Raw genomic sequence first — 27,850 nt, 5'->3', positions numbered from 1 at the left:
GCACCCACTGAGGCTTCAGCCCGCCCGCGTCACGTGGCCGCCGTGTCCCGCCATTGCATCAGCCGGGGGCGGGGCGCCGCGCGGACGGGTGGGGCTGGCAGAAGAGTGACAGCCCTTGCAACCAATGGGAGTTGGTGTCCGGCAGGGGGGCGGGGCGGAGCGGCGCTGCGGCGCGGCCGGAGGAGCGCAGCGAGGGGCGGCGGTGGGCGCGCAGGTACGGCCCGAGGGGGGTGGGGAGCTCCGTCTGTTGGGTTTGGCTTTCATGGCCCCGCCGGGACCCGCGGGCTTAGGGGAGAGGGGCACGGAGAGGGCAGGGCGGGAGGGTGACGGTGCGCTGGTCGCGCCCCACGCGGGCCCGCGGGGGGATGCCGGGCGGCGCTGCCGGACACCGCGGTGCCCTCACCGCTCCTCGGGCACTGGAGAGCGGCTGTGTCTGGGCAGAGGCTCTGATAGGGCCTGGGGCTGCTGCTGTGTTTGGTTCTCCCCACCTCGGGTCCTTCCCTCCTGCAGCATCGAGGTTGGACTCGATGATCTGAGAGGACTTTTCCAGCCCAATTGGTTGTGTGCTGTGAGTGCTCCCAGGCCTTGCTCCTGCGGGGAGTTCCCGTCTCTCCGCGCCGCAGCAGGCTGCTGGGAACTCGCCTCCCTCCCTGGATCCGCATTGCGCTGAGCTGTCAGGGACAGCCCTGTGTGCCCGTAGGACACGGGCGGTGCTGCCCTCCAGGCTGTCACTTGCCTCTGGTGTGCATGTAGGGATGTGGGTCCCCTCAAGGAAGCCTTCCGGGCATGCAGCTGGCTGTACTTTGCGCAGGGAGGGTGGACGAGGCTATATTCAGAGGTCATTTTCAAACTTGGCTGTTCTATGGTTTAGTCATTGAATCACAGAAGGGTTTGGATTGGAAGGTACCTTAAAGCCCACCTGATTCTAACACCCCTGCCATAGGGAGGGACACCTTTCACTACACAATGCTGCTCCAAGCCCCATCCCACCTGGCCTTAAACACTTCCAAGGATGGGGAAGCCACATCTTCTCTTGGCAACCTGTGCCAGGTCTTCACCACCCATGCAGGGAATAATTCCTTCCTAATATCTAACCTAAATCTCTCATTTTCTAGTTTAAAAGTGTTCCCCCTTAAAACTGTGATATCATTACCTGCCCATGTAAAAAGTTGCCGTCCATAATTTTTATAAGCCCCTTTAAATAGTGGAAAGCTGTAATGATGTCTCCTCACTCTGCATTTAATCCCCTTGAATGCTTTGGTGACTTACTTGGCAGTCCTCCCTCTGTCCCCAGTAAGGCAAACACAACTTACTAAGTTTAGTATCCATGTGAATTGGATACTTTATAACAATGTGTTTTCAAACAACAGGCAACTTGAGGTAGAGCCCCAGAAATCAGGGAATTTGGGGGAGAGGAAATTTCAGCTTGGGCCACCACATTTTTGGGGCAGATTGATGGTTGAACAGAAGTTTCAGTGAGTACTTAACAATGTGGGGAGACCCTTTCAGGAGTTGGAGACAATGATCTTGATGTTCACCTTGAGCTGACAACACATCAGTGTTGTTTGTTTTCATTTATTCAGACTGAACCAAGGTTTTGCCACTTTCCTGCCACTTGTTTTGGACAGTGGCAACTTCCAGCTTCCAGATGGAGACCCCGCTCACTGCCAGCCAGATCCGGCAACGGTTCATTGACTTCTTCAGGGAAAACCAGCACACCTATGTGCACTCATCTTCCACAATCCCCCTGGATGACCCCACACTGCTCTTTGCCAATGCTGGTATGAACCAGGTAGGATTCCCACACTGGCACTGCAGTCCTACAAACATACCCTGTTGGAACCTGTGAAGCTGTTTGCAGAGCTGTTGGAAAAATTGTTGTTTATTCCACCTTCCTTCTGGTCACAGGGAGATGGGTGGTGTGTCCTCTGGAGTCCTCTATGCTCTCACAAAATTGGCAAGAGCACTGGAACAGGTTCCTCTGGTGAGAGCTCTGCCAGTCTCGTTTCCTTGACCCTTGGTACCACAGCAGTCCTGGCACAAATGAATAATGGTGTCTTTGAAGAGCGGTTGAGACTGGGATGCTGCAAGGGCTGTGCTGCAGATCGGCACCCAGTTTTTTATTTTGGACAGCTGGCAATCTGACAGCTTATAGTCCCTTTGGAAGGCCTGGGGTTTGGTGGGCTTTAGGAACACCTGTGTGTGTGTATGAGTGCTGAGTTCTAGGCAGCCTTCTCATGGACAGGAGCAGCAGGTTTCTTTCTGGAAGTGCTTTGGGTATGTTCAGACTAGTGATATCATGACACTTACTGCCTTGCTGTTGCTTGCAACATTTGAAAACAGGTTCTGAGTGCTTTCCTCAGTTTCTCAGCTTTTCTAGCAGTTCACTTGTCCTTTTTCTCTCCTTGCAGTTCAAACCCATCTTCCTCAATACCATCGACCCCTCACACCCACTCGCTAAGCTGAGCAGAGCCACCAACACTCAGAAGTGCATCCGAGCAGGGGGCAAGCACAATGACCTGGATGATGTGGGCAAAGATGTGTACCACCACACCTTCTTTGAGATGTTGGGGTCCTGGTCCTTTGGGGATTATTTCAAGGTAAAACAGTCTGGGTGCAGCTCTGAATCTCTTGCGCAGATTTATCCATCTCTATGAGCTCAGCAGAGCACTTGCCAAGAGGAAAGAGAATATGTTGGCAAAGAGGTGCTTGTGGCTCCTTTGGAATAAATGAGTTTGGAAGCTGCCCCAACCCTGCAGCTTGAGGTTAATTGAGATTAATTACTTAAGGTTTACAAAGCTGATTAAATTACCTCTGCTAGTTTGGAGTCTTCAGGTGGAGATTTTAGTGGCTGTCCTGGAGATGTGGGGACTAACATGTCGGCATCATGTGCAGCTATGTCTGCATCATATGCAGCTATGACTGACTCACCTTCAAACAGGAGTGATCATACAATAATGACTTCCTTTCCCAAGCTTCTTGCTAGTCTAGTATTCAAAGTCAGAATTAAAAGCATTTTTGGAGGCAGTGAACATGCTAGGCCTTAACTTGGCTGCATCAAGACAGTCATGTGAGATGTTTCTTGTGCCCTCTTCACTGCATGTAGTAATTTTTCTCTTTCTTATGTCAAAAGTCAGAAAGTTATCAGCTGCTGATACCTACAGTAGTCAGTACTTTGGATGTTGAAGAGAAGTTGTCTTTGCATTCACTTGCTGACCTCATGTTTCCTTCTGCAGGAACTTGCTTGTAAACTGGCACTGGAACTTCTCACCAAGGAGTTTGGCATTCCTGCTGAAAGACTCTATGTCACTTACTTTGGTGGAAATGAGGCTGCAGGACTGCAGCCAGACCTGGAGTGCAAGCAGATCTGGTTGGATTTGGGGTAAGGCCTTTCACTGAGGAAGGTGCCTGTTTTGATGAGCAATAGGAATTTATTTGGCTTAGATATTAGGAAAAATTTCTTCTTACAGGCTGGCTGAGGGCAGGATTCTGCCTGGCAATATGAAGGATAATTTCTGGGAAATGGGAGACACCGGCCCCTGTGGCCCTTGCAGCGAGATCCACTATGACCGGATTGGGGACAGAGATGCTTCACACTTGGTCAATCAGGATGACCCCAACGTCCTGGAGATTTGGAACCTGGTGTTCATACAGTTCAATAGGTGAGCCAGACCTTCTTCCAGCTTCCAGGTGAGCCAGGTGGCTCCAGCTCAGTTTGGGAGGCTGCTTGGGCTGTGTGTTCGTTCAGCTGCCCGTGGCTTACTCGCCATTCCCAGTTATCCAGCAGCTGAGCACTTTGTCATGCTCTGTTCCCTTACCCAGTGTTACAGAACGGGCTGGTCACGCTGCTTTTGGGACAAACTGAGAATATTTTGTCTGTGTATCTGCCAAGTGTTCAGTAGGAAATAAGTTATTGTCTGCTCTGGGTCTAAGTTGCTGCTGAGGGTCTTGTTAACTGTATTTTATCAAATTTGTCCTTTGTGTGGCTTGTGTATGGGCCTGGGTCACAAATCTGATGGAACTAAATCTTACGGAGACTAAGAGAGAAATGGGGTTCCCCCTGCAGAGCCTCCATCCATAACATCTCATCTTTCTTTGGCAGGGAAGCTGATGGGACACTGAAACCCCTTCCTAAGAAAAGTATTGATACTGGGATGGGCCTGGAGAGGCTGGTTTCTGTGCTGCAGAACAAGATGTCTAACTATGACACTGACCTTTTCCTTCCTTACTTTGAAGCCATCCAAAAGGTATGAACTGAAGCCTGACCTAGCTGCATCCATTCCCTGAATTCTTGGGGAGATGTATGGGACTGGTTGGACAGGGTGGTCTCTGCTTTCCCAACTTCTGTGAGCCCACACATTTGCACTTTGCTGAGGTAGGAACCCAGGCTGGCACAGTGATTGCTGCCCTGGGACATCTTTCCAGGGGAAAACAGGACAGTGAGTGGTGCAGCTTTCCCAGTTTCTGTGAACTGTCCTGATGGACACTCCATGGTCCTCTCCCTGTGGGAGATACTCTGCAGTCCAACATAGCCAAGTGCCATCTTTTTGCCACATGCTAGAGAGCACGTGGTACTGCTAACCCAGAATCAATTTGTCCTTCAGCCTCACACCTGCAACATGCTGATCTGTAGAAAATTCCCTTAGCCAGGAGTGCTTTGCCATAAACCACAACAGTCACTGGCAGAACCTGTGTGCTGTTGCTGCATTGTCCATTGTCCAGCATGGGTAACGTGGTCCCATGCTGGAAGTTCTGTATGCAGTGCTTTATTTTACCTCTGTGGAGGAGGCAGAGCTTCCTGACTCTAGATCATGCTGGATAAAATGCAGGGAGAAGAGCCCAGGCTCCTGCTACCTCTAAGGAATGAGGTGCCAAGCTCACCAGCAAACATTTGCATGGGGGGCTCTGCTATTCCCTAGGTATGTGCTAAGGCAGATTCTCTGAGTTGGAATTGGAGAGCTGCCTTTTTTCAGTGTTAAGTCTACTGGCTAGAGAATGGACACAGCCTCTGTGTCCTTGTCTGCCTTCCTGCCATGTTCAGGGAGCCTGGCTGGAGGGACTGTGCCCATGGCTGGAGGTTTGCACCACGTGCAAGCAAGTGGTTACACGTGCAAGTGCATGGTTACAGCAGTATCTTTCCCTAGGGTGTGGATAAAAGCATCCTAAAAGAGGAAAGCTGGGATCATCTCCCATGTGACAGAAATTGAAAGGTTTCTTGGCTGGGCAGGTTATGCCAGGTTGGAGTCCTTGAGCCAATGTGCAAAACAAATGATTTCCCTGTACTCTCCCTCTTCCTTTCTTTTGGGCTCTTAATGATGGAATAAATTGGATTTTCTTGCCTCTGATTTGGAGAACTTTTGGCCATTGAGATGTGGGCTGTGGCACCATGCAGAGCCCTCTGTGCCTCCCCTAGGTTCACTGTGTTGCCTCTTTCCACAAGGAATATTCTCCTGTGGCTGTGGGTGGTGGGGTTGGCTTGGCTTCTGAGGCCCTCCCCTGTGATTCTGCCATGGTGCCACTGTCAGTAGCTGTACCCTGTGCCCACTGCCTTCTCCTCTGCACAGGGCACAGGTGCCAGGCCGTACCTGGGGCAGGTTGGGGCCGAGGATGCTGATGGAATAGACATGGCCTACCGTGTGCTGGCTGACCATGCACGGACCATCACCCTGGCCCTCTCGGACGGGGGCAGGCCTGACAACACTGGCAGAGGGTAAGAAGGAGCTGCTGCATTGTCATCACTCCCATTCTGTTCTGCAAGGTTTCCCCCAAGGCTCTGGGAACTCCTGTGTCTCTGGGATCTCTTTGGATTCATCATTAAAGCAGTGGGTAGCAGAGTGTTTGCTCAGATATTTGATGCTTGAATGGCTCTAGTAAGGTTCACACCCACATGATGCACGAGTCTGAAGGTTCTTGTGAGCACCATTGCTGCTGTGCCAGCCCCCAGATAAGATGACTGTGGGCAGAAAGTCACAAAGCCCAGCTTGGTGCACTGTTGCTGTTGAAAAAGCAAGGAATTTTGGGCTGGGGGGCTGTGCTGCAGGTGCTAGTGGTCTCCATAAGCACACAGTGAATGTGGGTCATGGAGCTGGGGCCTAGCACCTCACCTGTGCCTTGCTGCTGCCATGAGAGAAAATGAGAGGAGAAAACCCTGTGCTCTTGGTCCTGGGAGGGGGTGCTGGTAGGTGGATGCTGGTGGAGCCCCTGAGAACAGCTCAGATGTGTAACATTTACAGGGGGGCTCTGCTATTCCCTAGGTACGTGCTGAGGCGGATTCTTCGACGGGCTGTGCGCTACTCCCATGAGAAGCTCAATGCCCCCAAAGGTTTCTTTGCTACTCTGGTTGATGTGGTGGTGCAGTCACTGGTAAGTTCTCCTATTCCACTCTATTTGCTTAAGACTTCCTCTGCTGAGGTGTGCAGATCTCCATGTTGAAGGGCTCCTCCTCCTGGGTCTGCAGGGAGATGCCTTTCCTGAGCTGAAGAAGGACCCAGATATGGTAAAGGACATTATCAATGAAGAAGAGGATCAGTTCCTGAAAACACTGAGCAGAGGCCGTCGCATCCTGGACAGGAAGATCCAGAGCCTTGGGGACAGTAAAGTCATTCCTGGTAAGGCTGTGAGTTCTGTCTGGATACAGCAAAAGGCATTTGTTATCTGGGATTACATAAGGGCTTAGGTAAGTTGGAGGAAGGGAAAGGGTAGGAAAATTAGAAGTGGTGGAAGGTGGTAGGGAGACAAAGTTGGAGTCAGAGGACATCTGTTAGAGCTGAACCACCTGTCTCTCCTCTGGCTTGTGCTCGCTTGCTGAGGTTTCTAAGCTGCCCAGACACACATCTCTGTGCTGCCAGGAAGGAGCCTTTTGGATGTTCACATTCTCCAGACCTGTTCACTGTCCTGCCATAGCTCAGAGCTATGGTGGGGGAGCAGGGAAGGGAGCAGTGTCTCATGGAACATGAGAGGTGACTGCTTTGCCCTTTCTCTGCAGGTGACACTGCCTGGCTGCTGTATGACACCTATGGTTTCCCTGCGGATCTCACTGGGCTGATTGCAGAGGAGAAGGGCCTTGTTGTAGACATGGAGGGCTTTGAAGAGGAGCGGAAAAATGCTCAGGTGGGTAACAGCTCCAGGGGAAGCTGGTTTATGAGTGGGCAGGTAGAATTCCCTTCCTTTCAGTTTTCAGTCATGAGTTGCTCCTTTCTCACTGAGTCTGCTCACACCCCATATGCCTCATAGTTTTTCCTGTGGGAAAATCCAGGACAACTGCAGTTGCTGTGGGACGTGTTTATTCTGTACAGCTGGGATTGGTTCTGCTCCCTAGCAAGGCCTAGAACCTTGACCTCAGCCTTCAGACAGAGATAGTGGAGTGCTGGGAGCACTTCTGCTGTCCTGTTCTGGTTAGGGAAGTTATTCCCTGTCTAAGGCTCAGTATCCAGGCAGGCCTGCACCTTGGGTGCATTTCCCAGTATGTTTGCAGCAGCAGCAGGGAGTGGCATTGACCAGCTGGGTACTTGCCTTGTCCTTACTGGGCTCAGGCCCACTTGGTCTGCATGCTGGAACTGGATGCTCTGAAGCCAGAAAAATTGGCACACTCCAGGTGCTGGCAGACAGCTTCCCAGGGAGAGCTCTAAATCAGGGGGTGCTGAGGGATGTGAGCAAGATGTGCAGCTAGGCTGGCATGCATTGGTGTTTCTTAAACCTTGGTATTTGGCAGGTCATTTCTCAAACCTTGTTCCTTGGCAGCTCAAATCCCAGGGCAAGGGTGCTGGAGGGGAAGATCTCCTCATGCTGGACATCTATGCCATTGAAGAGCTGAGAGCCCGAGGGCTGGAGGTGACAGATGATTCACCAAAATACAACTATGCTTCAGATCCAAGCGGTACCTATGGTATGAAATACCTTCTCACAGTCCTGTTCTGCTACTAAACCTTCCCTGGCATGTACCTCCCCTTTCCTGGGACATGGAGTTGGAACTGGGAGGCTGTGCAGGTGAATAGTCTGCTTGTTTCTATTGAGCAGAGAAGGATGACAGACTGTTCAGGGGCTACTGTACTGCTGTTGCCAAATTAAGGGAATTCCTGTTCCTGCAGCTTTATGTCTCCACACTCCTCTGTTGGTGTTTCTCAGCTGCTCCTTTGCCAGTGCTGCAGGAGACTGCAGTTTCTGCTTGGCCTGTTGGAGGGTTCTTGGCTTGCTTGCTCTGGCTCTTCTGCTAGTTTTTTTATTTGATGGAGATTCAGGAGGCTGCAGGCTCATAGCCATATGTGCTGTTGACTTTTGCTGCATAGGTGTGGAAGGCAGTGACAGTCCCTGCCTTGGAGGGCACTAAAATAAATTTCCAACTAACTGTCCTCTCTCCTTATCCCCTGCAAATGTGTGGGGGTTTGTGCCATGAGCTCCTGCAATAACTGGGAGGTGTTGCTATAACATTCTGCTCCCATGTGGTGTCTTCAAGGTTTTCCTTTCACTGACACTGCCTGTCCTCCTGGTGGCAGATTTCGGGAGCCTCGTGGCCACAGTGAAAGCCATCCGCAGGGAGAAGACGTTTGTGGAGGAGGTTTCCACTGGCCAGGAGTGCGGCATAGTGCTGGACCGGACCTGCTTCTACGCCGAGCAGGGGGGGCAGATCTACGACCAGGGCTACATGGTCAAGGATGATGACAGCAGGGAGGATGTGAGTGGGCCTGAGAGCCTTTTGCTAGGCTCAGTCTGACTCAGGGCCTGGGCAGAGGGGAGAAGGGGCCAGGCAAGCTCCAGCAATTTCCCATCCGTGTCAGATGTCACGCATTGCACAGGGCTCCTTTCTGGGGCTGCAGCATGGATGTGCTGGGGTTTTGTTCCCCTTGCTCCTTGAGGAGCTCAGTTCTGTGCTACTGTCACCAGAATGTGGGTGCCTGTGGTGGTGGTGCTGGGATTGCCAAGCCCAAGGGCAGTGCTCTGAAGCTGAGGTGGGGAGCTCTTTCTGTGCCCCATAACTGTGCCTCACCTTCATTCACTTCTCTGCTTTGCTGTGTGCTGTGCCTAGGGACACTCAGCTTTCTCCAGCACACACACCAGTCTGGCTCTCAGCTGGGACCTTTCCAGTTGCAACTCAGACTTCTGGCTGGATGTCTCCTCTGCTCACATGGGGCATTTCCCTCTTTGTACAGAAAACAGAATTTACTGTGAAGAACGTTCAGGTCCGGGGAGGCTACGTGCTCCACATAGGAACTCTGTATGGGAGCTTGAAAGTAGGAGATCAGGTCCACCTGACTATTGATGAGGTGAGTTAAAACATGGTGTAACACATGGGCTTTTCTCTGGATTTCTCTTTTCTCTGGATTTTGTTTCTGGATTTTGTCTTGTTTCTTTTCATCAGTGCCACTCTAGGGGCCTGATGTTTGCGTCCTGCTCTCCCTGCATCACACAATCAACCAGTGTCTGGCTGACTCCAAGTCTCTCTTGCTTCACACCTGGCTTTCTCCTACCACAAGGCAGATAATGCCCCACTAGCTCAGAGCCTCTCTTGCTGGGTTTGCTGGTCATAGGCAGAAACACATTTTGGGTCATGTGTTTTGGGTCATTTGGGTCATTTTGGGACTTGCAGGGAGACATGTGTGGTGCTCCACCGTGTGGGGACAACAGCAGAGAGCCTGGTCTGTCTGCCCCAGTCCAAATGTTGCTCCTGTGGGCTCAGCTTGCTGAGTGAGTTCTGGGTTGAGCACAGTCAGCCTGATGAATTTCCCTTCCCTATAGAGGCAGCACATTTAGAGGAAGAGGGAAGGCTTCCATCTTGAAGTGCTTTTCCCTGCTGAGGAACAGAGATTAGTTATCTGTGTCCTTATCTGTCCTTGGCCCCTTTCCACACAGGCCAAACAAGGGAACTGCCAGGAAAAAAGCCACACACAGATTTGGTGGGTAACTCCTGTAGCTGAAGCTCCAAGGCAGCAAGTGCCATCAGTTGTTTCTGGTGTCCTGAGCTAGATTAGGATTCTGTTGGAGCAGGGCATTAACCTCCCCTTCAGCTGCTGGAGGTGGTTGTGGCTCTGGGGTGTGGGACCCCATCCAACAGTGGCTTCCTCCCTCAGGCCAGGCGGAGGCCGGTCATGAGCAACCACACGGCCACCCACATCCTCAACTTCGCCCTGCGCTCCGTGCTGGGGGAGGCTGACCAGAGGGGCTCCCTGGTGGCTCCCGACCGCCTGCGCTTCGACTTCACGGCCAAGGGAGCCCTGTCCACACAGGAAATCAAGAAAGTTGAGGGGATTGCCAACCAGATGATCGAGGAGTCAAAGGTGGGTATGGGTGACACGTTGTATGCCTTGAGTCCTTGTTTTGGATGATCTGGGATGCTGGGAGTTGGGCATGCACAGGAGGATTCTGAGCTGTTGGTGCAGTACTGTGCACAGATTGCCATCACCTTGGAGGGTTTTGAGTGGGAAAACCCCATATGGATTGTTTGGTTCATTGGTTTCAAGCCCTCTGTAGGGTTGAAGTGTTCCCACACCTGCAGTAGTGTCACATCAGCTGCAAGAGCTGGGAAGTTTGGCAGAGTAGTTTTGCAGGCCTGGGTGGATTTACAGCATACACCCAGGCAACCCAGTGATGTGTCCCCAATGGCAGGAGAATTGCTCTGTCTGGTGCCAAGTGTTAGAGCCGACCCTGAAGGACTCTGGAATCTGTGCTTGGAACCATTTGCATGTGCAGTAACACACAGGGAGTCTGAGAAGGTGGTATTGGGAGTTTTGAAGATGAGATGTCTTTTAATAATTCTGTGATTCTTGTAGCTCAACAAGCCCCAGCTCAGGTAAGGCATAAGACTTCACCTCTAGGATCTTTCAGAGGAAGATATTTCCTGGGAATGTGGGCCCTCAGTCACAGCTGACATGACTGGCTCTTACCTGCATCCCTTTGCTGTCCCTGCAGACTGTGTATGCCAAGGACTGCCCTCTTGCAGAAGCCAAAGCTATCCAAGGACTTCGGGCAGTTTTTGATGAGACCTACCCCGATCCTGTGCGTGTGGTTTCCATTGGCATCCCTGTGGAGGAGCTGCTGGCTGACCCCTCTGGCCCTGGGGGCTCCATCACCTCTATTGAGTTCTGCGGAGGGACGTGAGTACCTGGAGAGGCTGGGGAAGGTACCAGGGTGGCTGAAAGGAGTTCCTGTGGAGCTTGAGCTCATGTCATGAGCATACACTGGGGAGAGCCAGGGCAGAGATGGAGGTGGTGGTGATGATGTGCCTTTGCATTCCCAGTCCTGAGTCAATCACTCTTTAAAATTACCTTTTTCAGGCAGGAAACTGCCTGTATTGCCCCTGCCCTCACGCAGGGTCTCTGGTAGTGCTGGGACCACAGGTCTTACCACCCTTTCCTCACTCATTTGCTTTCAGCACTGGTTGTTTTTTCTGCCTGTCCCCACACTGCTGCATTTCTCTGGCAGGATGGTTGTCTTATTTCTTTGCTGATTCTTGCTGAATTGAGAAGTGCACTTCTAACTCTCTCTTGTGGGTCTGTTTGGGTTCTTTCCAAAGGCACTTGCAGAACTCCAGCCATGCTGGCCCCTTTGTGATTGTTTCAGAAGAAGCAATTGCTAAAGGCATTCGGAGGATAGTTGCAGTCACCGGGGCTGAAGCTCGGAAGGTAAGGGTAGGCAGGAGAGGTCCTCTGTGAAATTCCACCTATTAACCCTGTGCTAAAGTTCATTTTGTTCAAAATTGCACAATAGCCTCTGAGGGACTCATGGAAAAGGGTGCTGCTGTTGCCAAAGACTGTTCTGAAGACCCTGGCTGTACTACAGTCAGAGCAGGGAAGAGAGAGGGAAGTCTCAGCTGCAGGTGTTGTGGCAGACAAACCTGGGTGGGTGTGTGGGATGGCTCCAGAGTTAGCTCAGGTTGCTTTTCAGAGTGGCTGCCAATGCAGAGCTCTCAGCAGCTGGCAGGGCCAGCAGGAGAGTGGTGAAGTCTGAGAATCCACTCCTCTGCTGCAGGAGGTAGTGACTTTGGAGGTGGGCTGGTGCTCCCTAAAGTGGTAGAAAGGGGTTTCATGGGGGAGATGATTTTTCTTTTGGGGGGATCTTGGCAATCCTGGCAAAGGAAAGAGACCTGGAGCCCATGTGCCATCATCACACCCTGGTTCTGGTCAGGTGCTGCCTGCTTTGGCCCTGTGGCTTTCCAAGAGTTACTAAGTCCCATCCTGGGGGATTCCAGCATTCCTCACCTTTTTGCACTCTTGGGTGACCAAAAGCCCAGCCTGCTCAATCTTCCAGCTTGATTTAACTCAGATTTTATCCTCCTAGGCCCTCAGGAAAGTTGACAGCCTCAGAAAACTGCTGTCAGCCCTGGAGGCCAAGGTGAAGGTCCAGACAGCTCCCAACAAAGACGTGCAGAAGGAGATCACAGATCTCAGTGAGGTGAGGATGATAGCAGTGCTCTGCCTCCCCAAAGTGAAAGGGACCTTGATTGCCAGAACTGGGTATTAATGTGACCTGAGTTCCCCTTCCTGCTTCTGTTCCAGCAGCCCTGCATTCCATGGGGGCTGCAGCCAGCACCTGTTTCCTCAGGTCATTGGCACTGGGAGAGGAGTGGAGCTTGCTGGGCTCTGCCAGCTGAGGCAAAGTCAATGAGGTGCTGCATCTCCTGCCAAGGTGCCTTTAACCTTCTCTACCTGCTCCTCTTTTGCAGACTCTGGCCACTGCTATTATCCCACAGTGGCAGAAAGATGAACTGAGAGAGGCTGTTAAAGCACTGAAGAAGGTCATGGATGACCTGGACCGAGCAAGCAAAGCTGACATCCAGAAAAGAGTGAGCTCTGGGCTGGAATAAAGGACAGTGTGGGAGGGCTGTGGGGAGCTCATTTGGGAGCTCTGTTAATGTCCAGGATGGAGGAGAATTGATGTGTGGGAGTGCCCCTCATGCTGTTCAGGCTTCCAGCTTCTCCTACTGCCTCCTGAAGTAGAATTACCTCTGTGCCTGTTCCCTGGGTTGAAGCATGGCAGCCTGTTCCTGCCCGAACAGTGCCTCTGGGTGCAGGCTTCCTCCTGGATCCCACTGGAGCTTTCTGGAGGAGGAATCATGCTCAACCTGGTGTCTTGCAGGCCACATACCTGCCTGTCAGAGTATATTCCTCCTGGCTTCATAGTGTGAGGCTGCTCCAGGCTGGGCTGTGGGTGTGTTTGCTTGAGGACCTCTGTCCCTGCTCTACCCAGGTGGTTCTTGTGTCCATACACAGTGTGGATGGTTTAGTGGCTGACCACTGTTGTTCTCAGGTACTGGAGAAGACCAAGCAAGTTATTGAGAGTCACCCTAACCAGCCATGGGTCATCATGGAAATGGAGAATGGAGCCTCAGCAAAGGTATGGGAAAGTCAGATCTGTCCTCAGCAACCTTCCTCTGCCTGAGGAGCAGCTGGGTGGTCTTTCACCACTTGGGGAGGTGGTTCAGTGCTACAGAGCTGTCCCTCTTGCCACCTGCCATCCCTGAGAAGGGGAAGAGACCACTGGAATATTCTCTTGTGTCCCACCTCCTGACTGGCACATGGGCTTCCAGAGGTGGTGGGGTTTTGACCACTTGCTGAGTTTCCAGCCATGCTGGTAGATAGGAAGCCCAGCAGAAATCCCATTGTGTCCCAGGTAAGACTCATCCTGCAGCAGTCACAACACTGAAATGCACTTAAAGGACTGAGAGCAGCAGCTCTGCTGAGCCATGAAGGTCTTGATGCTTGTGCTGTCTGTGTGAGTGAGGGATGATGGTCTCCTTGAGAATAATAGAACGTGTGACAGTCTCCCTGGTTCTTCCCTCCCTGCTGTGTCTGATAACTCTTGCAGGCTCTTCATGCTGTGTTTGAGTACTCTTGACTCCCTTTGGAACAGCTGTTCCATTCTGCTGGGAGGAGCTTTTCCCCCTCCAGCCCTCCAGCCAGTACACTCAGGCAAAGGTTTATTCTGGGGCTGATCCTGCCAATTGCTGTATACCTCAAGGTGGGGAAATAAAAGCATCTTCCTGCCTTGGGTTTATGTCCCCTGCCAAGGCTTTTACACTGCCAGGAATGTGAAGATGGCTGATGTTTGGGAGGAGGAGCATTGCAGAGTGCTGCTGGCTGGTTTAATGCAATTCCTGATCCCTGAGGTCTCTGTGGGTGCTGTTGGGGCTGGGGCTGGCTGGGTGCAAGTGCAGGGAGGCAGTCATATAATGATTTTGTTTTCTTCCAGGCCCTGAATGAATCTCTGAAGCTCTTCAAGACTAATTCCCCCCAGACTGCTGCTATGCTCTTTGCTGTGGATAACGAAGCTGGCAGGATCACCTGCCTGTGTCAAGTACCCCAGGTAATGCCAAGACAGTGTAGTTGCCTCTCCCTGAGCCTCTGTGGAGGAGCTGCAGCCTCCAGACAGGAACTATCTAACATTACACGGCCAGAACTGACTGGGGTTTGGCAAGAGCTACAGCCTTTGTGCTTGGGCTTATTGTCAGGCTGCAGAAGTGAGGGAAGAGGGGTTATGCTCTGCAAATAGGGAAGGGGAAGAGTCAGGACTTAATAGAGTGGTAGGCATAGGGCAGGGCAATTGCTAGCTGTGCTGACCGCTGGGTTTCTTTTCCTGCCCAGGAGACTGCAAATAAGGGCCTGAAGGCCAGCCAGTGGGTGCAGGAAGTGTCTGGCTTGATGGACGGCAAAGGCGGTGGAAAGGACATCTCTGCACAGGCAACAGGCAAGAATGTGGGCTGCCTGCAGGAGGCCCTGAAACTGGCCACGGACTTTGCCAGGCTCCGCCTGGGGGAGCTGAAGAACTGACTGAGGGGGGAACCCCGGTCCCTTTGTCTCCCTCTCTGTCCCCTGCGCAGCTTTCCTGTAATAAAGGCTCCCTGCCCCGCGCTGTGCTCCCCGGCTATGGAGGCGGGACGGGACGGGATGGGGTGGGCTGGGATCCCGCTGCCAGTCACAGCTTGTGCCCGCCTCCTGCTCGGGCCCGCCCCGCCGCCGCCCTCACGGCGTCCCGCCGACCATGCCGCTGGATCACCGCCGCCTGCGCGGCCCGGAGGAGTCGCAGCCGCCGGCGCTGTGGGCCTCGGCCGCGGCCGAGGATGAGGAGGACGAAGAGGGCGCGGGGGCGGCGCCGCGGGACCCCTGTGCCCTGCGGCCGCTGTTCGCGCGGGCCGGGCTGCTGAGCCAGGCGCAGGGCTCGGCCTACGTGGAGCTGGGCAGCGGCACCAAGGTGCTCTGCGCCGCCTGGGGCCCGCGGGAGGCGGCCGAGCCCGGCCCGGGCCGGCTGATCTGCGAGTTCCGCCGGGCGCCGTTCGCGGGGCGAGGGGCGCGGGGCCGGCCGGGCGCGGCGGCGGAGCGGGAGGCGGAGCGGGAGGCGGCGGCGGCGCTGCGGGAGGCGCTGGAGCCGGCGGTGCGGCTGGGCCGCTACCCGCGGGCCCGCCTGGCCGTCAGCGCGCTGCTGCTGCAGGACGGGGGCTCGGCGCTGGCCGCCGCCGTTAGCGCCGCCGCCCTGGCGCTGGCGGACGCGGGAGTGGAGATGTACGACCTGGCCGTGGGCTGCGCGCTGTGCCGGCCGCCCGCGCCCGCCGCCTCGTGGATGCTGCAGCCCGCCGAGCCCGAGGAGCGCCGCGCCGCCGCCCGCCTCACGCTGGCCCTGCTGCCCGCCCTCAACCAGGTGTCGGCCGTGCTGGGCGGCGGCCGGGGCGGCCCGCCCGAGGACTGGGCGCAAGCCCTGCGGCTCGGCCTCGATGGCTGCCACCGGCAGTACCCGGTGCTGCGGCAGAGCCTGCTGCGGGCCGCACAGCGCCGCGATGCCGCCGCCGCCGCCACCGCTGCTGCCGCCGCCGCCACCAGTGCCTGAGTGCCCGTGAGACCTGCGTACCCCAGTCTGGGGATGGGGCATCTCCCAGAGGCCGCCCAAGCTGCTTTCAATGCTGCCGGAGACCCCTGGAGCCTGCCTGATCCACACATCACTGTTGGGGATTAAAATAAGTTTATTTTTAGAATCTTAAAAGTTTATTAAGTTTAACTGTTACTGCTGGTGAACCCCCTGATCCATGCCTGATGCCGCTGGAGAGTGGATGAGCCAACCTTTGCACTGCTGGAGACCCAAGAACTGTGCCCAAGGACACGGGAATCTGCACCCCCCACACACTGCCCGAGCACCCCAGAGTGCACCTGAGAAGCCCTCGTGTTGCAGGAGACCATTCTCCAGACTGCCTCAGCAGCCAGAGCCTACCCGAGACCTCCCTCCGAGCAATTGCTGGCACTCTAGGACCCCACATCTCCACCCAGGCTGTAACCCTCATTCCAAGCTCCTCACCATATCTATCTGTGCAAGCAGCACAGGCAGGAACTACACCATGGCATGGACTGCACATCCCTTGGACTTCTTGCCCAGACAGTGCTTCAGGGTGGCAGAGTTGTGTTTTGTTGGTTTTTTCATAATAATAAATAGTACTTTTTCTGGTGAGTCTTCTGCCTGCATGGGCCTCCTGGGGCCTCTGCCAGCCATGGGCAGGGGTGGAAGGATGTGCTTCTACAATCAGGGTCACCCCCTCTGCTCTCACTGTCCTTGAGGAGTTCAGGGGGAGCTGGGTGCTTCCTTGGAATCTGATTATTCCTGGGGATGGAGTGGAGCAGGTGGTGTTGTCTGCCAAGCTGCACCGTGGTGGGCTTGCACCCAGCACATAGGGTGCTGTGACTTGGGGCCATCCTGGGGCTGGAAGAAGCAGCTCTTGGCTAACACCATCTCTCCAAGGTAACCCCACATGCTGAAGATGTGTTCAGCCAAGGCTGGCCTTGGCTCCAGCAACCCCAGAACCCACTCCAGAGATGAAACTGGAGGTTCCATCCAGTGCAGGCAGGATGTGGACTGTGGCTAAGGAGAGTCTGGTTGGCTTAGGGGAGGAAAATGAGACAAATTGCTCTTCCCAAAGGAGAGAGGGTCTTTATTAATGACCACGCAGATGATGAAGGAGCAGGTGAGGGTGAAAAACCCACCAGGCTGGGGCATTCTCACCCAGGTTAGGACAATGGCTCAGAGCTGAGCCTGGTCCTCCCTGAGCTATGCCAAGGTCTGCACCCCCAAAGAGCCCCCTTGGCCCCTTGTAACACTGAGGCCACAGTCCAGACACAGCCCAGCTGCCACTTTTGGAGGAGGATGCTTTTGTACCTGGCTGCTGCATGGGATATCTCCTGCCCAGGGTGTCACAGAGTGATAGTGGCAGAGGAAGGTGAGGGGCAGAAGAAGATGCTGTGTCAGGGATGCTAACGTACAGCACACCCCTTCTTGCCAGGTCCCAGTGCCATGGGTCCCATCAGCCCCTCATTCCTTGCACAAGTGAGCTGTGCAGAGATCCTCCTGAGCCATGGTCCGGGCTTTGCACAGCACCAGGCTCCTCCTGAGCCCCAGGTTCAGCACAGCAGCCAGCGCTGGCCAGTTCCCAGGGCTGCCAGCTCAGGGGTCCCGCTGCCACAGGGCGATGTGTTCCTGGGCTGCAATGGCAACTGTAGAGTCAGTGCCTCCCACCCCAGGAGAGACACAGAGGTCTGGGCAGGGCTGGCAACAAGGGACAGACACAGCAGAGCAGGGGATTGGCAGCTCCAGGGCCCAGCAGGCCCAGGAGGGCTCCCAGCTGCCCACTCACCGAACTGGCAGATGTACCGGTTTCGGGTCTTGCAGCGCTGGTCGTTCCAGTTGAAGGCAGCTGACGCTTGCATCTCCACACAGTTCCCAAACCTGTGTCCCATCAGGATGGTGGTGAAGCCAGCCAGCAGTGACACCATGCAGAGTTTGGTATCCTCTAGATCCACTTACCCCTGGTTGTCTGGCTGCCCGAAAGCGAAGCTGGTGAACGAGGATGGCTCACCCACATCCCAGCGGAAGGAAGCCTTGGATGTCTTGTAGGTGAGACCTGGGGGGGCAGGACCTGGGTTAGCATGTCTGCCAGCACCCCAGGCACTCTGCCCCCTACCTACTGCTGTCTCTCACCAATCCAGAAGTTTCCAGTCTCAAAGTCAGTATCTGTCACCCTGTTGCCCATCTCCAAGCGACTGAGGTAGAAAGCCAGGATGTCCTGAACCTTCTGGTTTCTTATCTGGGCCAGCATCGCTCCTTTCTCCTGTGGGGAAGGGAGCGAGTCTGCCCCACCTGCATGGCCCAGCACTGCTCCAAGCATAGGAGAGATGCCCAGAAGCACTGCAAGCGTGGGTGGCACTTTTCAGCTGCACAGAGATGCTCGGAGCACCCCAGGAGTTTACCTGACATTTAATTTTGGCTCCATAGTAGGTGTCGGCTTCAGGGGACACCATGAAGCAGTCGCTGTCTATCCGCACGTCACAGGCATGGAAGGGGAAATGGATCTTTGCTGGGGACACAGGCAGGAGCAGGTGGGTCCTTGGGCCAGCAGAGAGGGGCCCACAGAGGACCCTTTGCCCCGCTTTGGGGTGCCCTGCCTATGGATCACAGCAGTGCAGGGGGCACAGACTCACTGCCGCACTCAGCTCCTCCATATCCCGCGTCGCAGAGGCAGGAGCACTCCTCCTTCCTGAACCTCCCGTGGAGGCACTGCCCGCTGCACCTCACTGTGGGCACAGCACTGCATTAGCTGCCAGGGGCCTCAGCTGGCCATGTCCCCTGTGCTGCCCACACTGCACTGGCTGTGCCTGTGCATGCCCTGCACCAACCCTGCGCTCACATGCCCTGCAGCAGCCACGCAGAAGGCTCTGAAGGCTGCACGGTGCCCTCTCACCTTGGCAGTACCTGCCCGTGTAGCCGGGGGGACAGGTGCACTGGCAGCTGCTCATGTCGAGGCGCCCGCTGTTCCTGCAGCTCATGCGACAGGGGTTCCTGGGCACCTCTGGAAACACCAGAGTGACACTGGGGCATCAGGGGTGGGGGCAGCATCTCCAGGGTCATGCAGAGGCCATGGTGACAGGGGGGACTCACCGCAGAGCCCGCCACTGTGGTCCCAGGACTTGAAGCAGCCAGAGAGGCCAGCGGTGCAGAGGGAGCACCAGGGTCCCTGCTTGTAGGGCAGGATGGGCATCCCGGCCACTTCCCAGTTGCCCCTGGCCCCACAGACAGCTGGATGAAGATGCCCCACCCACCCGGGCAGGCCACACCCCTTTCTGGGGCAAGCCCGCACCCACCTCGCTAAGCCACACCCATTTCTAAATCACCACCCCGCCCTCCTTCCCCAGCCCCACCCACTTCCAGCACTCGGTCCAGTCCACAGCACACAACTCGGCCCAGAACATCCAAACCCTCTCTCTTATAAAACACGGCCCTATTTGCATTTCCAAGCCCCACCCACATCACCCAGCCCCACCCACCACCGGGACAAGCTCCTCCTCCCCTGCCACACATCCCATAGGTCAGCTCATGCCCCGCCCTGGTTGAGACCCCACCCACACCACTAAGCCCCGCCCTTCTCAACCACACCCACCACGCCCCGGGCCCCACCCACCACGCCCCGGCCCCACCGCAGCCCCTTACCCCGGCGAGTAGGCGCACACGAAGGCCTCGCTGGGGCCGTGGGGGCCGGGGCAGCGGTGCCGGCCGCAGCCCAGCTGCCCCGCTGTGGCCCACACCAGCTGTGGGAGAGCGTTTGTCACGGGGGTCCGGTCCCCAGCAGCCCCCCCGTGCCCCTCATGCCCACCTGGGTGTAGTGGCGGCAGGTGGCATTGCTGGCGCAGCGCCCCGTCCTGTAGTCATAGCGCTGTCCCTCGGCGAACCAGAGCTCCAGCACAGCCCCGAAGCCGCCCGCGTCCGCCGGCAGCAGCTGCTCGCTCCAGCCCAGCTGCGGGGCTGGCGGCGGAGCGGGGCCCTGCAGGCAGCTGGCTGCCCGTGCCCCCGCCCGCCGGCCCAGCTCCTCGCTCCACTCCTGCGGGATGAGCATGAGCCACCCAAGGAACAGCCCCAGGGGGTGTGGGACCACCGAGATGGTCAGTCCGGAAGGTGACCGGGGGACATCAGAGGCTCGACAATGGGCAATGCTGCAAGGGACCTGTCCTGCCCCTGGTGTGGGTGGCTGGGGGTGATGGAGGGACATTGAGGGCCACCACAGGACATGGGAGACACCCCTAGGGACCAGCCCTGCCTTTGGTGTGCTCAGGTGTGAGGTGGTCGGGGAATATCAAGGGCCATGATGGGGGACTCCACAAAGGACTCCAAAGAGCCCTGCTGTGTCCTTGGGTGATTGGGAAGCATCAGAGGGACATGGGGGGACACCAAAAGGCACTTCAAGGGATCAGCCCTGTTTTCAGTGTGCCCTGGATGTGGCAGTGACATGCTCTTCCCCAGGGGCCCCACACAAGCCAGCACTTCTGCTTCATTAGCGTGTTAGCAAACTACTGTGTGTCCTCCCCGGGCATGAGCAGGAAGGTGGATGTGACATCAAAAGTGGGGGACACGGGATCTGCAAGGGTGCTCACCAGCTTCTGCATGTTGGCAGCAGGGGGCTGCACTTTGCTCCTCAACTTGTTGTGCAGTGAGAGCACCAGGAAGGTCTCCTTCGTGCTGAGATCTGGGGGGGACAGCAGGGGATAGGGCAGGGACCGAGGGGGCTGAGGTACAAGTGCCCTCCCCGTATCCCTGGCTGAGGCCGGACCCTTCAGGGGGCCGTGGGAAATCCCCCTGAAGGGTCCGACCGCAGCCGGGGATACCGGGAAGGCACCCGGGTCTCCATGGAGACTTGAGGGGAGAGAAGAAAGAGCTTTTGGGCTGGGAGCACAAAAGGGGCAAGGGGACGAGGGGGGGCAGCCCGCTGGGCCCCCGTCTCGCACGGGTGGGCTGAGACTGCCAGGAATGTGCCCCTCTGCCCCCCTGCCTCTGTCCTGCCAGGATCCAGACCCCACTGGGCAAGCAAGACCCATCAGTAACCCCCATCACCAGCTGCAGGACCCCCAGCCCCATTCCATAGCAGGCTCCATCCCATTCCCAGCCCCAGAGCCCCCTGGTTCCATTGCAACACCAGCCCCAGAGCCCCCCAACTCCATCCCATCACCAAGTCCATGCCCCTTCTCCCAGCCCCATTCCATCCTCAGCCCCCATCACCCACCAAGCCCCCCACTGCCATCCCTGGGTGCCATCACCCACCCAGTCCCCCACACATCTGGTCTGGCCCAAGGGGACGATGCTCAGGGTGCACTCATCCCCCAAACTCGCTGCCTCCCCGCCCTGCTGCCGGAGAGGCAGCCCCTCCACCAGTTACCTCCCGGATCCAGCGGGGACAACTTTTCTGGAGCATCCGATCTCGTCTCACCCACCCTCCACACCAGGAGGCTGCAAACCAGCAGGACCAGGAGCTTCATGTAGGTCCCGGGATGTGGGGAGCAGACCCCAATCTCCGGAGGGAGGGCTGGGGAGAGCCGAGCTGCCCCGCAGCAGCCCCGGCTCTGGGGCGAGCTCGGCCGTGCGCTCCTGCGTGCGTGTGTGTGTGTGTGTGTGTGTGTCTGGTTGCAGGATTTGATCCTATTCAGGGCTCCAGACAGGCACCGCTGGGCAGCGGGAACAAAAGCTTGACGGGTGAGTAATGGCTCTGTCAAAACAGTTGCTCGCTGGAGCGAATGTGGCAGACAACTCCCGGGGCCCCGGGCTGCAGCCCCGCCGGGATGTCCCGCAGCGGGGTCAGCCCTCCGTGCTCTGCCCCAGCCCCGCTGCCCAGCCCGGGTCGGGCTGTGAAGGCAGCAGGAGCAGGGGTCGCTACCGGCACCCACTTTGGGACACTGGGAGACTGAAAGCCAAGGGGCTGGGCAGCAAGGGGGCCCCTGCTGCCAGCCTTCCTCCTGCCCCATGAATTAAACATGCCGGGGAGGTAACACACACCGTGCAGGCACGAAGCCAAATACCCGCTCCGGAGAGCTGGGCAGTGTGGTTACCGGGTGGGAGGATGTGAGAGCCAGGGGCCGGCAGCGGGAGAGGTGCTGGGCACAAGGGGGCCGTGTCTCAATGGGCACCTGGATCAAGCAGGGGTCCCACAGCCCAGGCTGCTCAGGGGGCTCAACAGCACCATGAGAGCTCTGCACCAGCACAGGGCTTTGCAGAATCCATGGCAGGTGCTCCCCTGGCACAGGGCAGAGGTGAGGGCTTCAGACATCCTTGCTCAGGATTCTGCAATGCCAATTCTGCAAGGCAGGAGGGACCGGGAGCATCCTACACACCAGCTGTCAGGACTGAGCTGCATAAAGGTGTCAGCATAAACCCAGCTGTAAATGCTTCAGTTCCCTCAGCCTGAGTCTAAAACTGACCCTGGCCTGAACCCTGACACTAACGCCAGCCCCAGCTCTCATACAAACTCTCTTGCTAAAATGGATCTGAACCCTTGGCACTGATCCTAACACTAACAAAAAAACTAACTTCAGCCCTAACAATTACTTTAATGCTAATCAAAACATTAAACTTAATGCTGACCCCAAACCTAACACTAATGCTAACCCCAACTCTAATCCTAACCCTAATCCTAACCTCATCCCTAGCCCTAATGCTGACTCTAATCCTAACCCTGACCCTTATGGGTTAATGTGGACTGTAACACCAACTGCACCCCAGTTCCAGGCTGCAGCAGCCCCCTGGGGTTCCCTCTGAAATCCAGTCAGGGCTGAGCTCACCCCAGCAAAGCTGTGAGTCTGCAGCATTCCTGGGCTCCCCTTCTCAGTAGCCCCAGCCCCACCAGTGAGCAGAACCCCCACACAGACTCCAAAGTCATCTTTTCTCCCAGGAGACTTTCCCAGGCTTAGCTGGTGCACGGGATTAGCCTCATCCTGCATCTCTGCATGCTGGGGAGCCCCAGAGCCAGGACTGGCCGTGTAGTGAGCCCGGCACCGCCGGTACCACCGTGAGTGCCGTGACAGCCACCGCCTGGCCCCGATATCTGCCGGCCCTGGGACATGAAAGGCCCCAAAGCCTCTGATGTGCAGAGAGGGAAAGGAACGGAAGGGAAGGGAAGGGAGAGGTTAGAGCCAGTGCCAAGGGGGAACTTTCCTACAGCTCGGCCTCAGGCAGGGGAAAAACCAACAAACACATGGGCACAGGCTGCGGATAAATCCCTGCGAGTGCAGGAGTGCGGCTGTGAGCAGAAACAGACCGTCAGCGTCCTGCCCCTGTAGTCAGCCCCAGCGTGATGCTCCTCATCCCACTGCCAGCCTGGCTGGCCCTGGGCATCCTGCAGCTGCCCCTCGGCAGCTCCCAGGTAAGGACCTGCATTCCCTCCCCTCCAGCCCCCCAGCAGACCTCCCTCTCTGTGCTGCTCAGCACCCACCTCTCACACCCCAGCACCCCGGAGTGGGGGGTACGGCACAGCCACAGCCCCTGTGGAGCTGCCAGGGCCAGGGGGATGGTCATGGGGCTTTTCCCCTGCAGCAGTGAAATGATGTTAAATGCACTCAGGGCATGCAGCTTCTCCACAGCATCCAAGTGCCAGAGCAGGACCGGGAGGTGGGGGCTGAGGCTGGAGCAGACACACAGCCAGGGTCAGACCCCAGCCAGGATGGGAAGGGGCTCTGTCCAGGGCAGGACATCCAAACCAACCCCAAAGATGCTGCCTGCTCGGAAGGGTGCTCCCAGGCTATGGCAGGGTGGCAGGGGAACCCAGCAGATGACTGAGGCGTGTCCATGATCCCCCAGGAGTGCCTGAACCAGCAGCGAGCGCTCAGCGTGGTGCGGCAGATGCAGAAGCTGCTGGTGGCACAGGAGGCTGCCCACCTGCAGGGCACCCGCGGGCTCCGGCACCAGCTCTCCATCCTGCAGAGCCACCTCCAGAGAGCGGCCACCAAACGCAACGGTAATCCTGGCTGGTCACCACCACAGGTGACATTCCCTCCAGGCCAGCTCTGATCCCTGGCCCCACACAAACAGCCCAGGCAAGGGACCCCCAGCTCCCTGTCAGGCTGGGGTTGGCTCCAGGCTGGCAGTGCCCATCCCCACCCATGTCTGTCTGTCCACAGAGATCTGCCCACAGCTGGCAGTGCCCCTGAATGGACGGATGCTGGGCCGGAGCCTGCGGGTGGGCCACGAGGTTCACTTCATCTGCGACGCCGGCTTCCAGCTGGTGGGCTCAGAGACACGTACCTGCCGGCACAACCGCACGTGGAGCGGCACCCAACCCTTCTGCAGAAGTGAAGTGGAGCGGGGCTGGGGTGCCATGAGCTCTGCCCTCCCTACAGGCTCCTCTGCCACCCTGAGCTGTGGGGTTCCATTGCTCTGCCCAGAGGCTGCAGCAATGGGCACTGGGGTTGGGCCAGGGTGCACCTCTCCAGCTGATGCTCATGAATTCCTTCTCCCTAGGTACCGATGACTGCACCAGCAACCCATGTGCCAACAGCGGGACCTGCGTGGATGGCAACCAGAGCTACACGTGCCTCTGCCCCCCAGGCTGGTCAGGCCCCAGCTGCCAGAGCCCCATCTACTCCTGTAGGTGTCTGGGTTTGGGCTGCAGAGGATGGGGATTCTCATGGGGACACTACCTGGCCATGCTGCGCCTGTCTCCCCCTTCCCTGGCAGCCCCCCAGTACCTTGGCCCCACCATCTCCCCATGCCCCAGCATGAGACCTGCTGTCCCCTGCAGACTGGGTGACACTGAGCAACACCTCCTTCAGCCGCCAGCCCCGCTGTGCCGAGGGCCGCTCGGGCTCCCGGCGCTGCAGCTGTGACACCGGCTTCCAGCTGCAACCTGGTGGCGTGTGCCAAGGTAAAGGGGGGTGAAGATGATGAAATGATGGAGGGCAGGAAACCAAGGTGGCAATGGGACCTCTGACCATTCCCCACTTTGTCCACCCTAGATGTGGATGAATGCCAGCTGTACCAGTCCAGCCCCCAGACGCAGATTTGCCTCCATGACTGCCTCAACCTCCCTGGCTCCTACCGCTGCCTCTGCCCCCCTGGGTATCTGCTCCAGGCTGACCGCAATGCCTGTGAGGGTAAGAACCTAGGGTGCTGGGTAGGGAGCCTGCCACAGGGAGAGGGGTGCAGTGGGGACAGCCCCACTCACTCTGTGCCACCACCACAGATGTGAATGAGTGCACTGGGAAGCAGCACAACTGCAGCCAGGGCGACCTCTGCATCAACACCTTTGGGGGCCACCGCTGCGTGCGCCCCAAGTGCCCTCCACCACACCACAACACCAGCTATGTCAAGACCTCTGCCTTGTGAGTACCCTGCTGTGCATGGCTCGGGTTGTGTCACGCCCTGTCCCAGGGTGATGGGTCCTGTTGTGAGCTGGGAGATGTATTGTGTCACCCAGGGGCAGCAGGGAGAGTAGCAGGCAGCACTGGTAGCACATTGCCACATGGGGTGCTCAGGTGTGCTTGGCATGTTCCCCAATGGTCTTGGGATGCTGGGGTTGCAGGTTGGGAGCACCCCAATATGCGGTGGCTTTATTCAGGATCCTGGCCCCTCTCAGAGTCCCAGCCTGGGGGGAATGATTCTGATTTTCCTCTGCTGCACATATATGTCGTGCCATCAGCTGCCTTTCAGCAGTCCCACCCATCCCATTCTTGAGCTTCAACTGCTTTGTGCCACCAAATAGAGGAGCATCCCTGATCCTGACAGATTCCTCTTCAGGATGCACATCTGGCTTCATCCCTGGCCTTCAGCTGGGACTGTGGCACCCACCCAGTCCCAGTCTCAGAGTGTCACCTACAGCTGTGTCCCTGCAAGCCACAGCATTTGCCTGGCAGAAACAGGGATGAGGGAGAGATCTGATGATGGGCACACCTGGATGTGACTGTCTTGGGTTGCTCTTCCACAGGACAGACAGCGGGGCTGGAGGTGGTGCCTGTGGCACGGGCTGGGCTTGTGTGCAAGGATGAGGGCAGCACCTTGAGTATAGTGGGTATTTTTGCCCCATGAGCAAAAACGAGAGGAGAGAATGATGCATCTGAATCCATCTTATCAGAAGGCTAATTAATTACTTTATTATACTATATTATATTACATTATATTACTTTACATCTAAACTGAATCTGCTAGGCACTCCACTGTACTCCACTGCACTGAATCTTGTGGCTGTCAGCTGACAGTCCTCACACACACACACACCTTGGCCCTAATAGGCCAAGGAAACAAAACACCATCACTTTGGGTAAACAATCTCCATACTGCATTCTACTTTTGCACAAACACAGGCGCGCCAAATTAGATAAGAATTGTTTTGATAATTCTCTGAGGCTCAGAGAATGTGAATCCCAGAATTTTCTTGGGAAAATTGCCTTGCTTTTCTCTGTGAGGAGAAACGTGTCTACACCAAGAGCCCAACCACGGCACTGAGCGGTGGCACCCTTCTCTCCTGGCAGCCAGTGCGAGCGGAACCCCTGCCCCATGGACAGCCGAGCCTGCCAGCTGGCTGCCAGCTCCATCTCCTTCCACTACCTGCCGCTCCAGGCCAACCGCACGGTGCCCCGTGTCCTGTTCAGGATGTCCACCACGCGCTCGCTGGGGGACAGCCTGCGCTTCGCCATCGCGGGCGGGCACGGCCGGGGCGTCTTCGCCGTGCGGCGCTCGGACCGGCACACGGGAGAGCTGCTGCTCACCAGCCCCGTGGCGGGGCCGGCCACGCTGGAGGTGGAGGTGGAGATGAGCGAGTTCTCCCACAAAGTCCTCCTGGGCAAGCACATCTTCAAGGTCACGGCCTTTGTGTCCCCTTATGTGTTTTGATTCCTTTTGGAGGCAGGTATGGGGCCATGCCAGGGCCTCTCCTGGGGAGGAATGGAGCAGGTTCAGCTCAGTGGTTCCAGTTTTTGTCCCACTGGAGATAGCCCTCTGCCATAATGCTTTCTCATAGCCATCACAGCAAAAACTGTTTCCCTATAGGAAAAACCCTATGGGCAATGGAAGGGCTGGCCTGGAGGTGCCTGCCTCTGCCAGCCCCCTTCCTCTCTGCCCACATGGCACACAGAGGGGAAAGACAGAGTGAGCCAACAGCACTTGGCATGCAGATTCAGCTTCTTGTATCTTGTAAACTCCAATAAAAGAAAAGTGGCTATAGGAAGGGTGTCCTCCTTGCTCTATGTTTTGTGCTCCTGCGGCAAGGCTCCTGGGGACAGCTGGTGGCTGTGCCAATTGCAGGGTCGCCTTGCAGAGCTTGGGGTGAGCAACCAGTAGATCTACCAAGCCCATACAGGGTTCGTGCCCCTCCCAGCACTGCTGTTCCTGGGGCCATGCTGAAGAGTCCCCCAGCATAAAAATGGGACATGGGCTGAGCAGATCATCACAGAATGCTTTGGGTTGGAAGGGATCATCTTGTGCCAACTCCACTGCTATGGGCAGGCACAACTTCCAACACACTGCCCTGAACATCCTGCACAGCCAGGACTGTCCTCAGCAGTGCCTGGAAAGCACATCAGGGCTCCCTGGCCCTGGTGAGCAGGGGATAGAGACGAGGCTGTGCTTCCTTTGTGCAGGAGGCTTCCCTCTGCAGCAGCTCTGACACAGGCTGGTCAAACCTGCAGCTCCCCAGCTCGCCAAGCACTGGAGCTGTCCCCCTGCGCCCATCTGGAGGAGGGTGCGCTGTGACAAGTGGGGTGCAGCGCTCCCTGTCACCGCCAGCATGGCCAGACCCTGCTCAGGGAGCGCAGCCGGGGGTTCAAAAGGTGACGAGGGCCTTTGGGGACAGCGAGCCAAGGACACGCCACCCCCGGCCACACACAGAACCTTTCTGAGCCCGGGTCCGGCCGGAGCCCTCGCACAAAGCAGCCGCTGTGCACCGACACCGGCGGCCCATAAAGAGCTCTTTGTCCCTGCCGCCGGCACCACCATCGGGGCCGGGCTGTGCTCCACCGGGGCCGGCGGAAAAACCTCCCCAGGGCCAGCAGAGGAACGGGCCGGGCCGGGCCGGGCCGGGCTGGGCGGGGCTGGGCTGGGCTGGGCTGAAAAGCCTCCCCAGGGCCAGCAGAGGAGCGGG

The 27,850-nt window shown here is 56.8% G+C and overlaps 4 protein-coding genes across 4 annotated transcripts; 3 read left to right on the top strand and 1 right to left on the bottom strand.

Annotated features, from left to right (window-relative positions):
- The first annotated feature begins 113 nt into the window (after positions 1-113).
- Positions 114-14,839, top strand: AARS1 (alanyl-tRNA synthetase 1). The gene is made up of 21 exons (XM_054640510.2): positions 114-214; positions 1,584-1,792; positions 2,412-2,600; positions 3,237-3,382; positions 3,471-3,662; positions 4,103-4,247; positions 5,565-5,710; positions 6,255-6,363; positions 6,458-6,608; positions 6,986-7,110; positions 7,741-7,885; positions 8,493-8,671; positions 9,147-9,260; positions 10,065-10,271; positions 10,903-11,087; positions 11,507-11,615; positions 12,271-12,384; positions 12,656-12,775; positions 13,240-13,326; positions 14,182-14,295; positions 14,574-14,839. The coding sequence occupies exons 2-21, from the start codon at positions 1,649-1,651 to the stop codon at positions 14,757-14,759; spliced, it is 2,907 nt and encodes a 968-aa protein (XP_054496485.1). The 5' UTR covers positions 114-214; positions 1,584-1,648; the 3' UTR covers positions 14,760-14,839.
- Positions 14,840-14,888: 49 nt separating this feature from the next.
- On the top strand, positions 14,889-16,422 carry EXOSC6 (exosome component 6). Its single transcript, XM_054640767.2, has one exon. The coding sequence runs from the start codon at positions 14,971-14,973 to the stop codon at positions 15,808-15,810; it is 840 nt and encodes a 279-aa protein (XP_054496742.1). The 5' UTR covers positions 14,889-14,970; the 3' UTR covers positions 15,811-16,422.
- A 457-nt stretch (positions 16,423-16,879) lies between these two features.
- On the bottom strand, positions 16,880-21,651 carry LOC129125358 (C-type lectin domain family 18 member A-like). The gene is made up of 12 exons (XM_054640766.2): positions 21,167-21,651; positions 20,388-20,479; positions 19,613-19,837; positions 19,450-19,547; positions 18,901-19,022; positions 18,704-18,811; positions 18,444-18,536; positions 18,213-18,319; positions 17,944-18,073; positions 17,770-17,866; positions 17,600-17,691; positions 16,880-17,447 (listed from the first exon to the last, which is right to left on the bottom strand). Exons 1-12 carry the CDS (start codon positions 21,264-21,266, stop codon positions 17,410-17,412), a joined length of 1,302 nt encoding a protein of 433 aa, XP_054496741.2. The 5' UTR covers positions 21,267-21,651; the 3' UTR covers positions 16,880-17,409.
- LOC129125532 (fibulin-7-like) lies at positions 21,000-26,852 on the top strand. Its single transcript, XM_054641008.2, has 9 exons — positions 21,000-21,266; positions 22,942-23,143; positions 23,578-23,734; positions 23,898-24,068; positions 24,238-24,363; positions 24,518-24,640; positions 24,732-24,869; positions 24,959-25,097; positions 26,244-26,852. Exons 2-9 carry the CDS (start codon positions 23,075-23,077, stop codon positions 26,602-26,604), a joined length of 1,284 nt encoding a protein of 427 aa, XP_054496983.2. The 5' UTR covers positions 21,000-21,266; positions 22,942-23,074; the 3' UTR covers positions 26,605-26,852.
- The last annotated feature ends 998 nt before the right edge of the window (positions 26,853-27,850 follow it).

This window comes from Agelaius phoeniceus, chromosome 12 (genome assembly GCF_051311805.1).
Source record: "Agelaius phoeniceus isolate bAgePho1 chromosome 12, bAgePho1.hap1, whole genome shotgun sequence".
In the NCBI taxonomy this organism is placed as follows: Eukaryota; Metazoa; Chordata; class Aves; order Passeriformes; family Icteridae; genus Agelaius; species Agelaius phoeniceus.
This window is presented reverse-complemented; position numbering and strand designations above follow the sequence as displayed.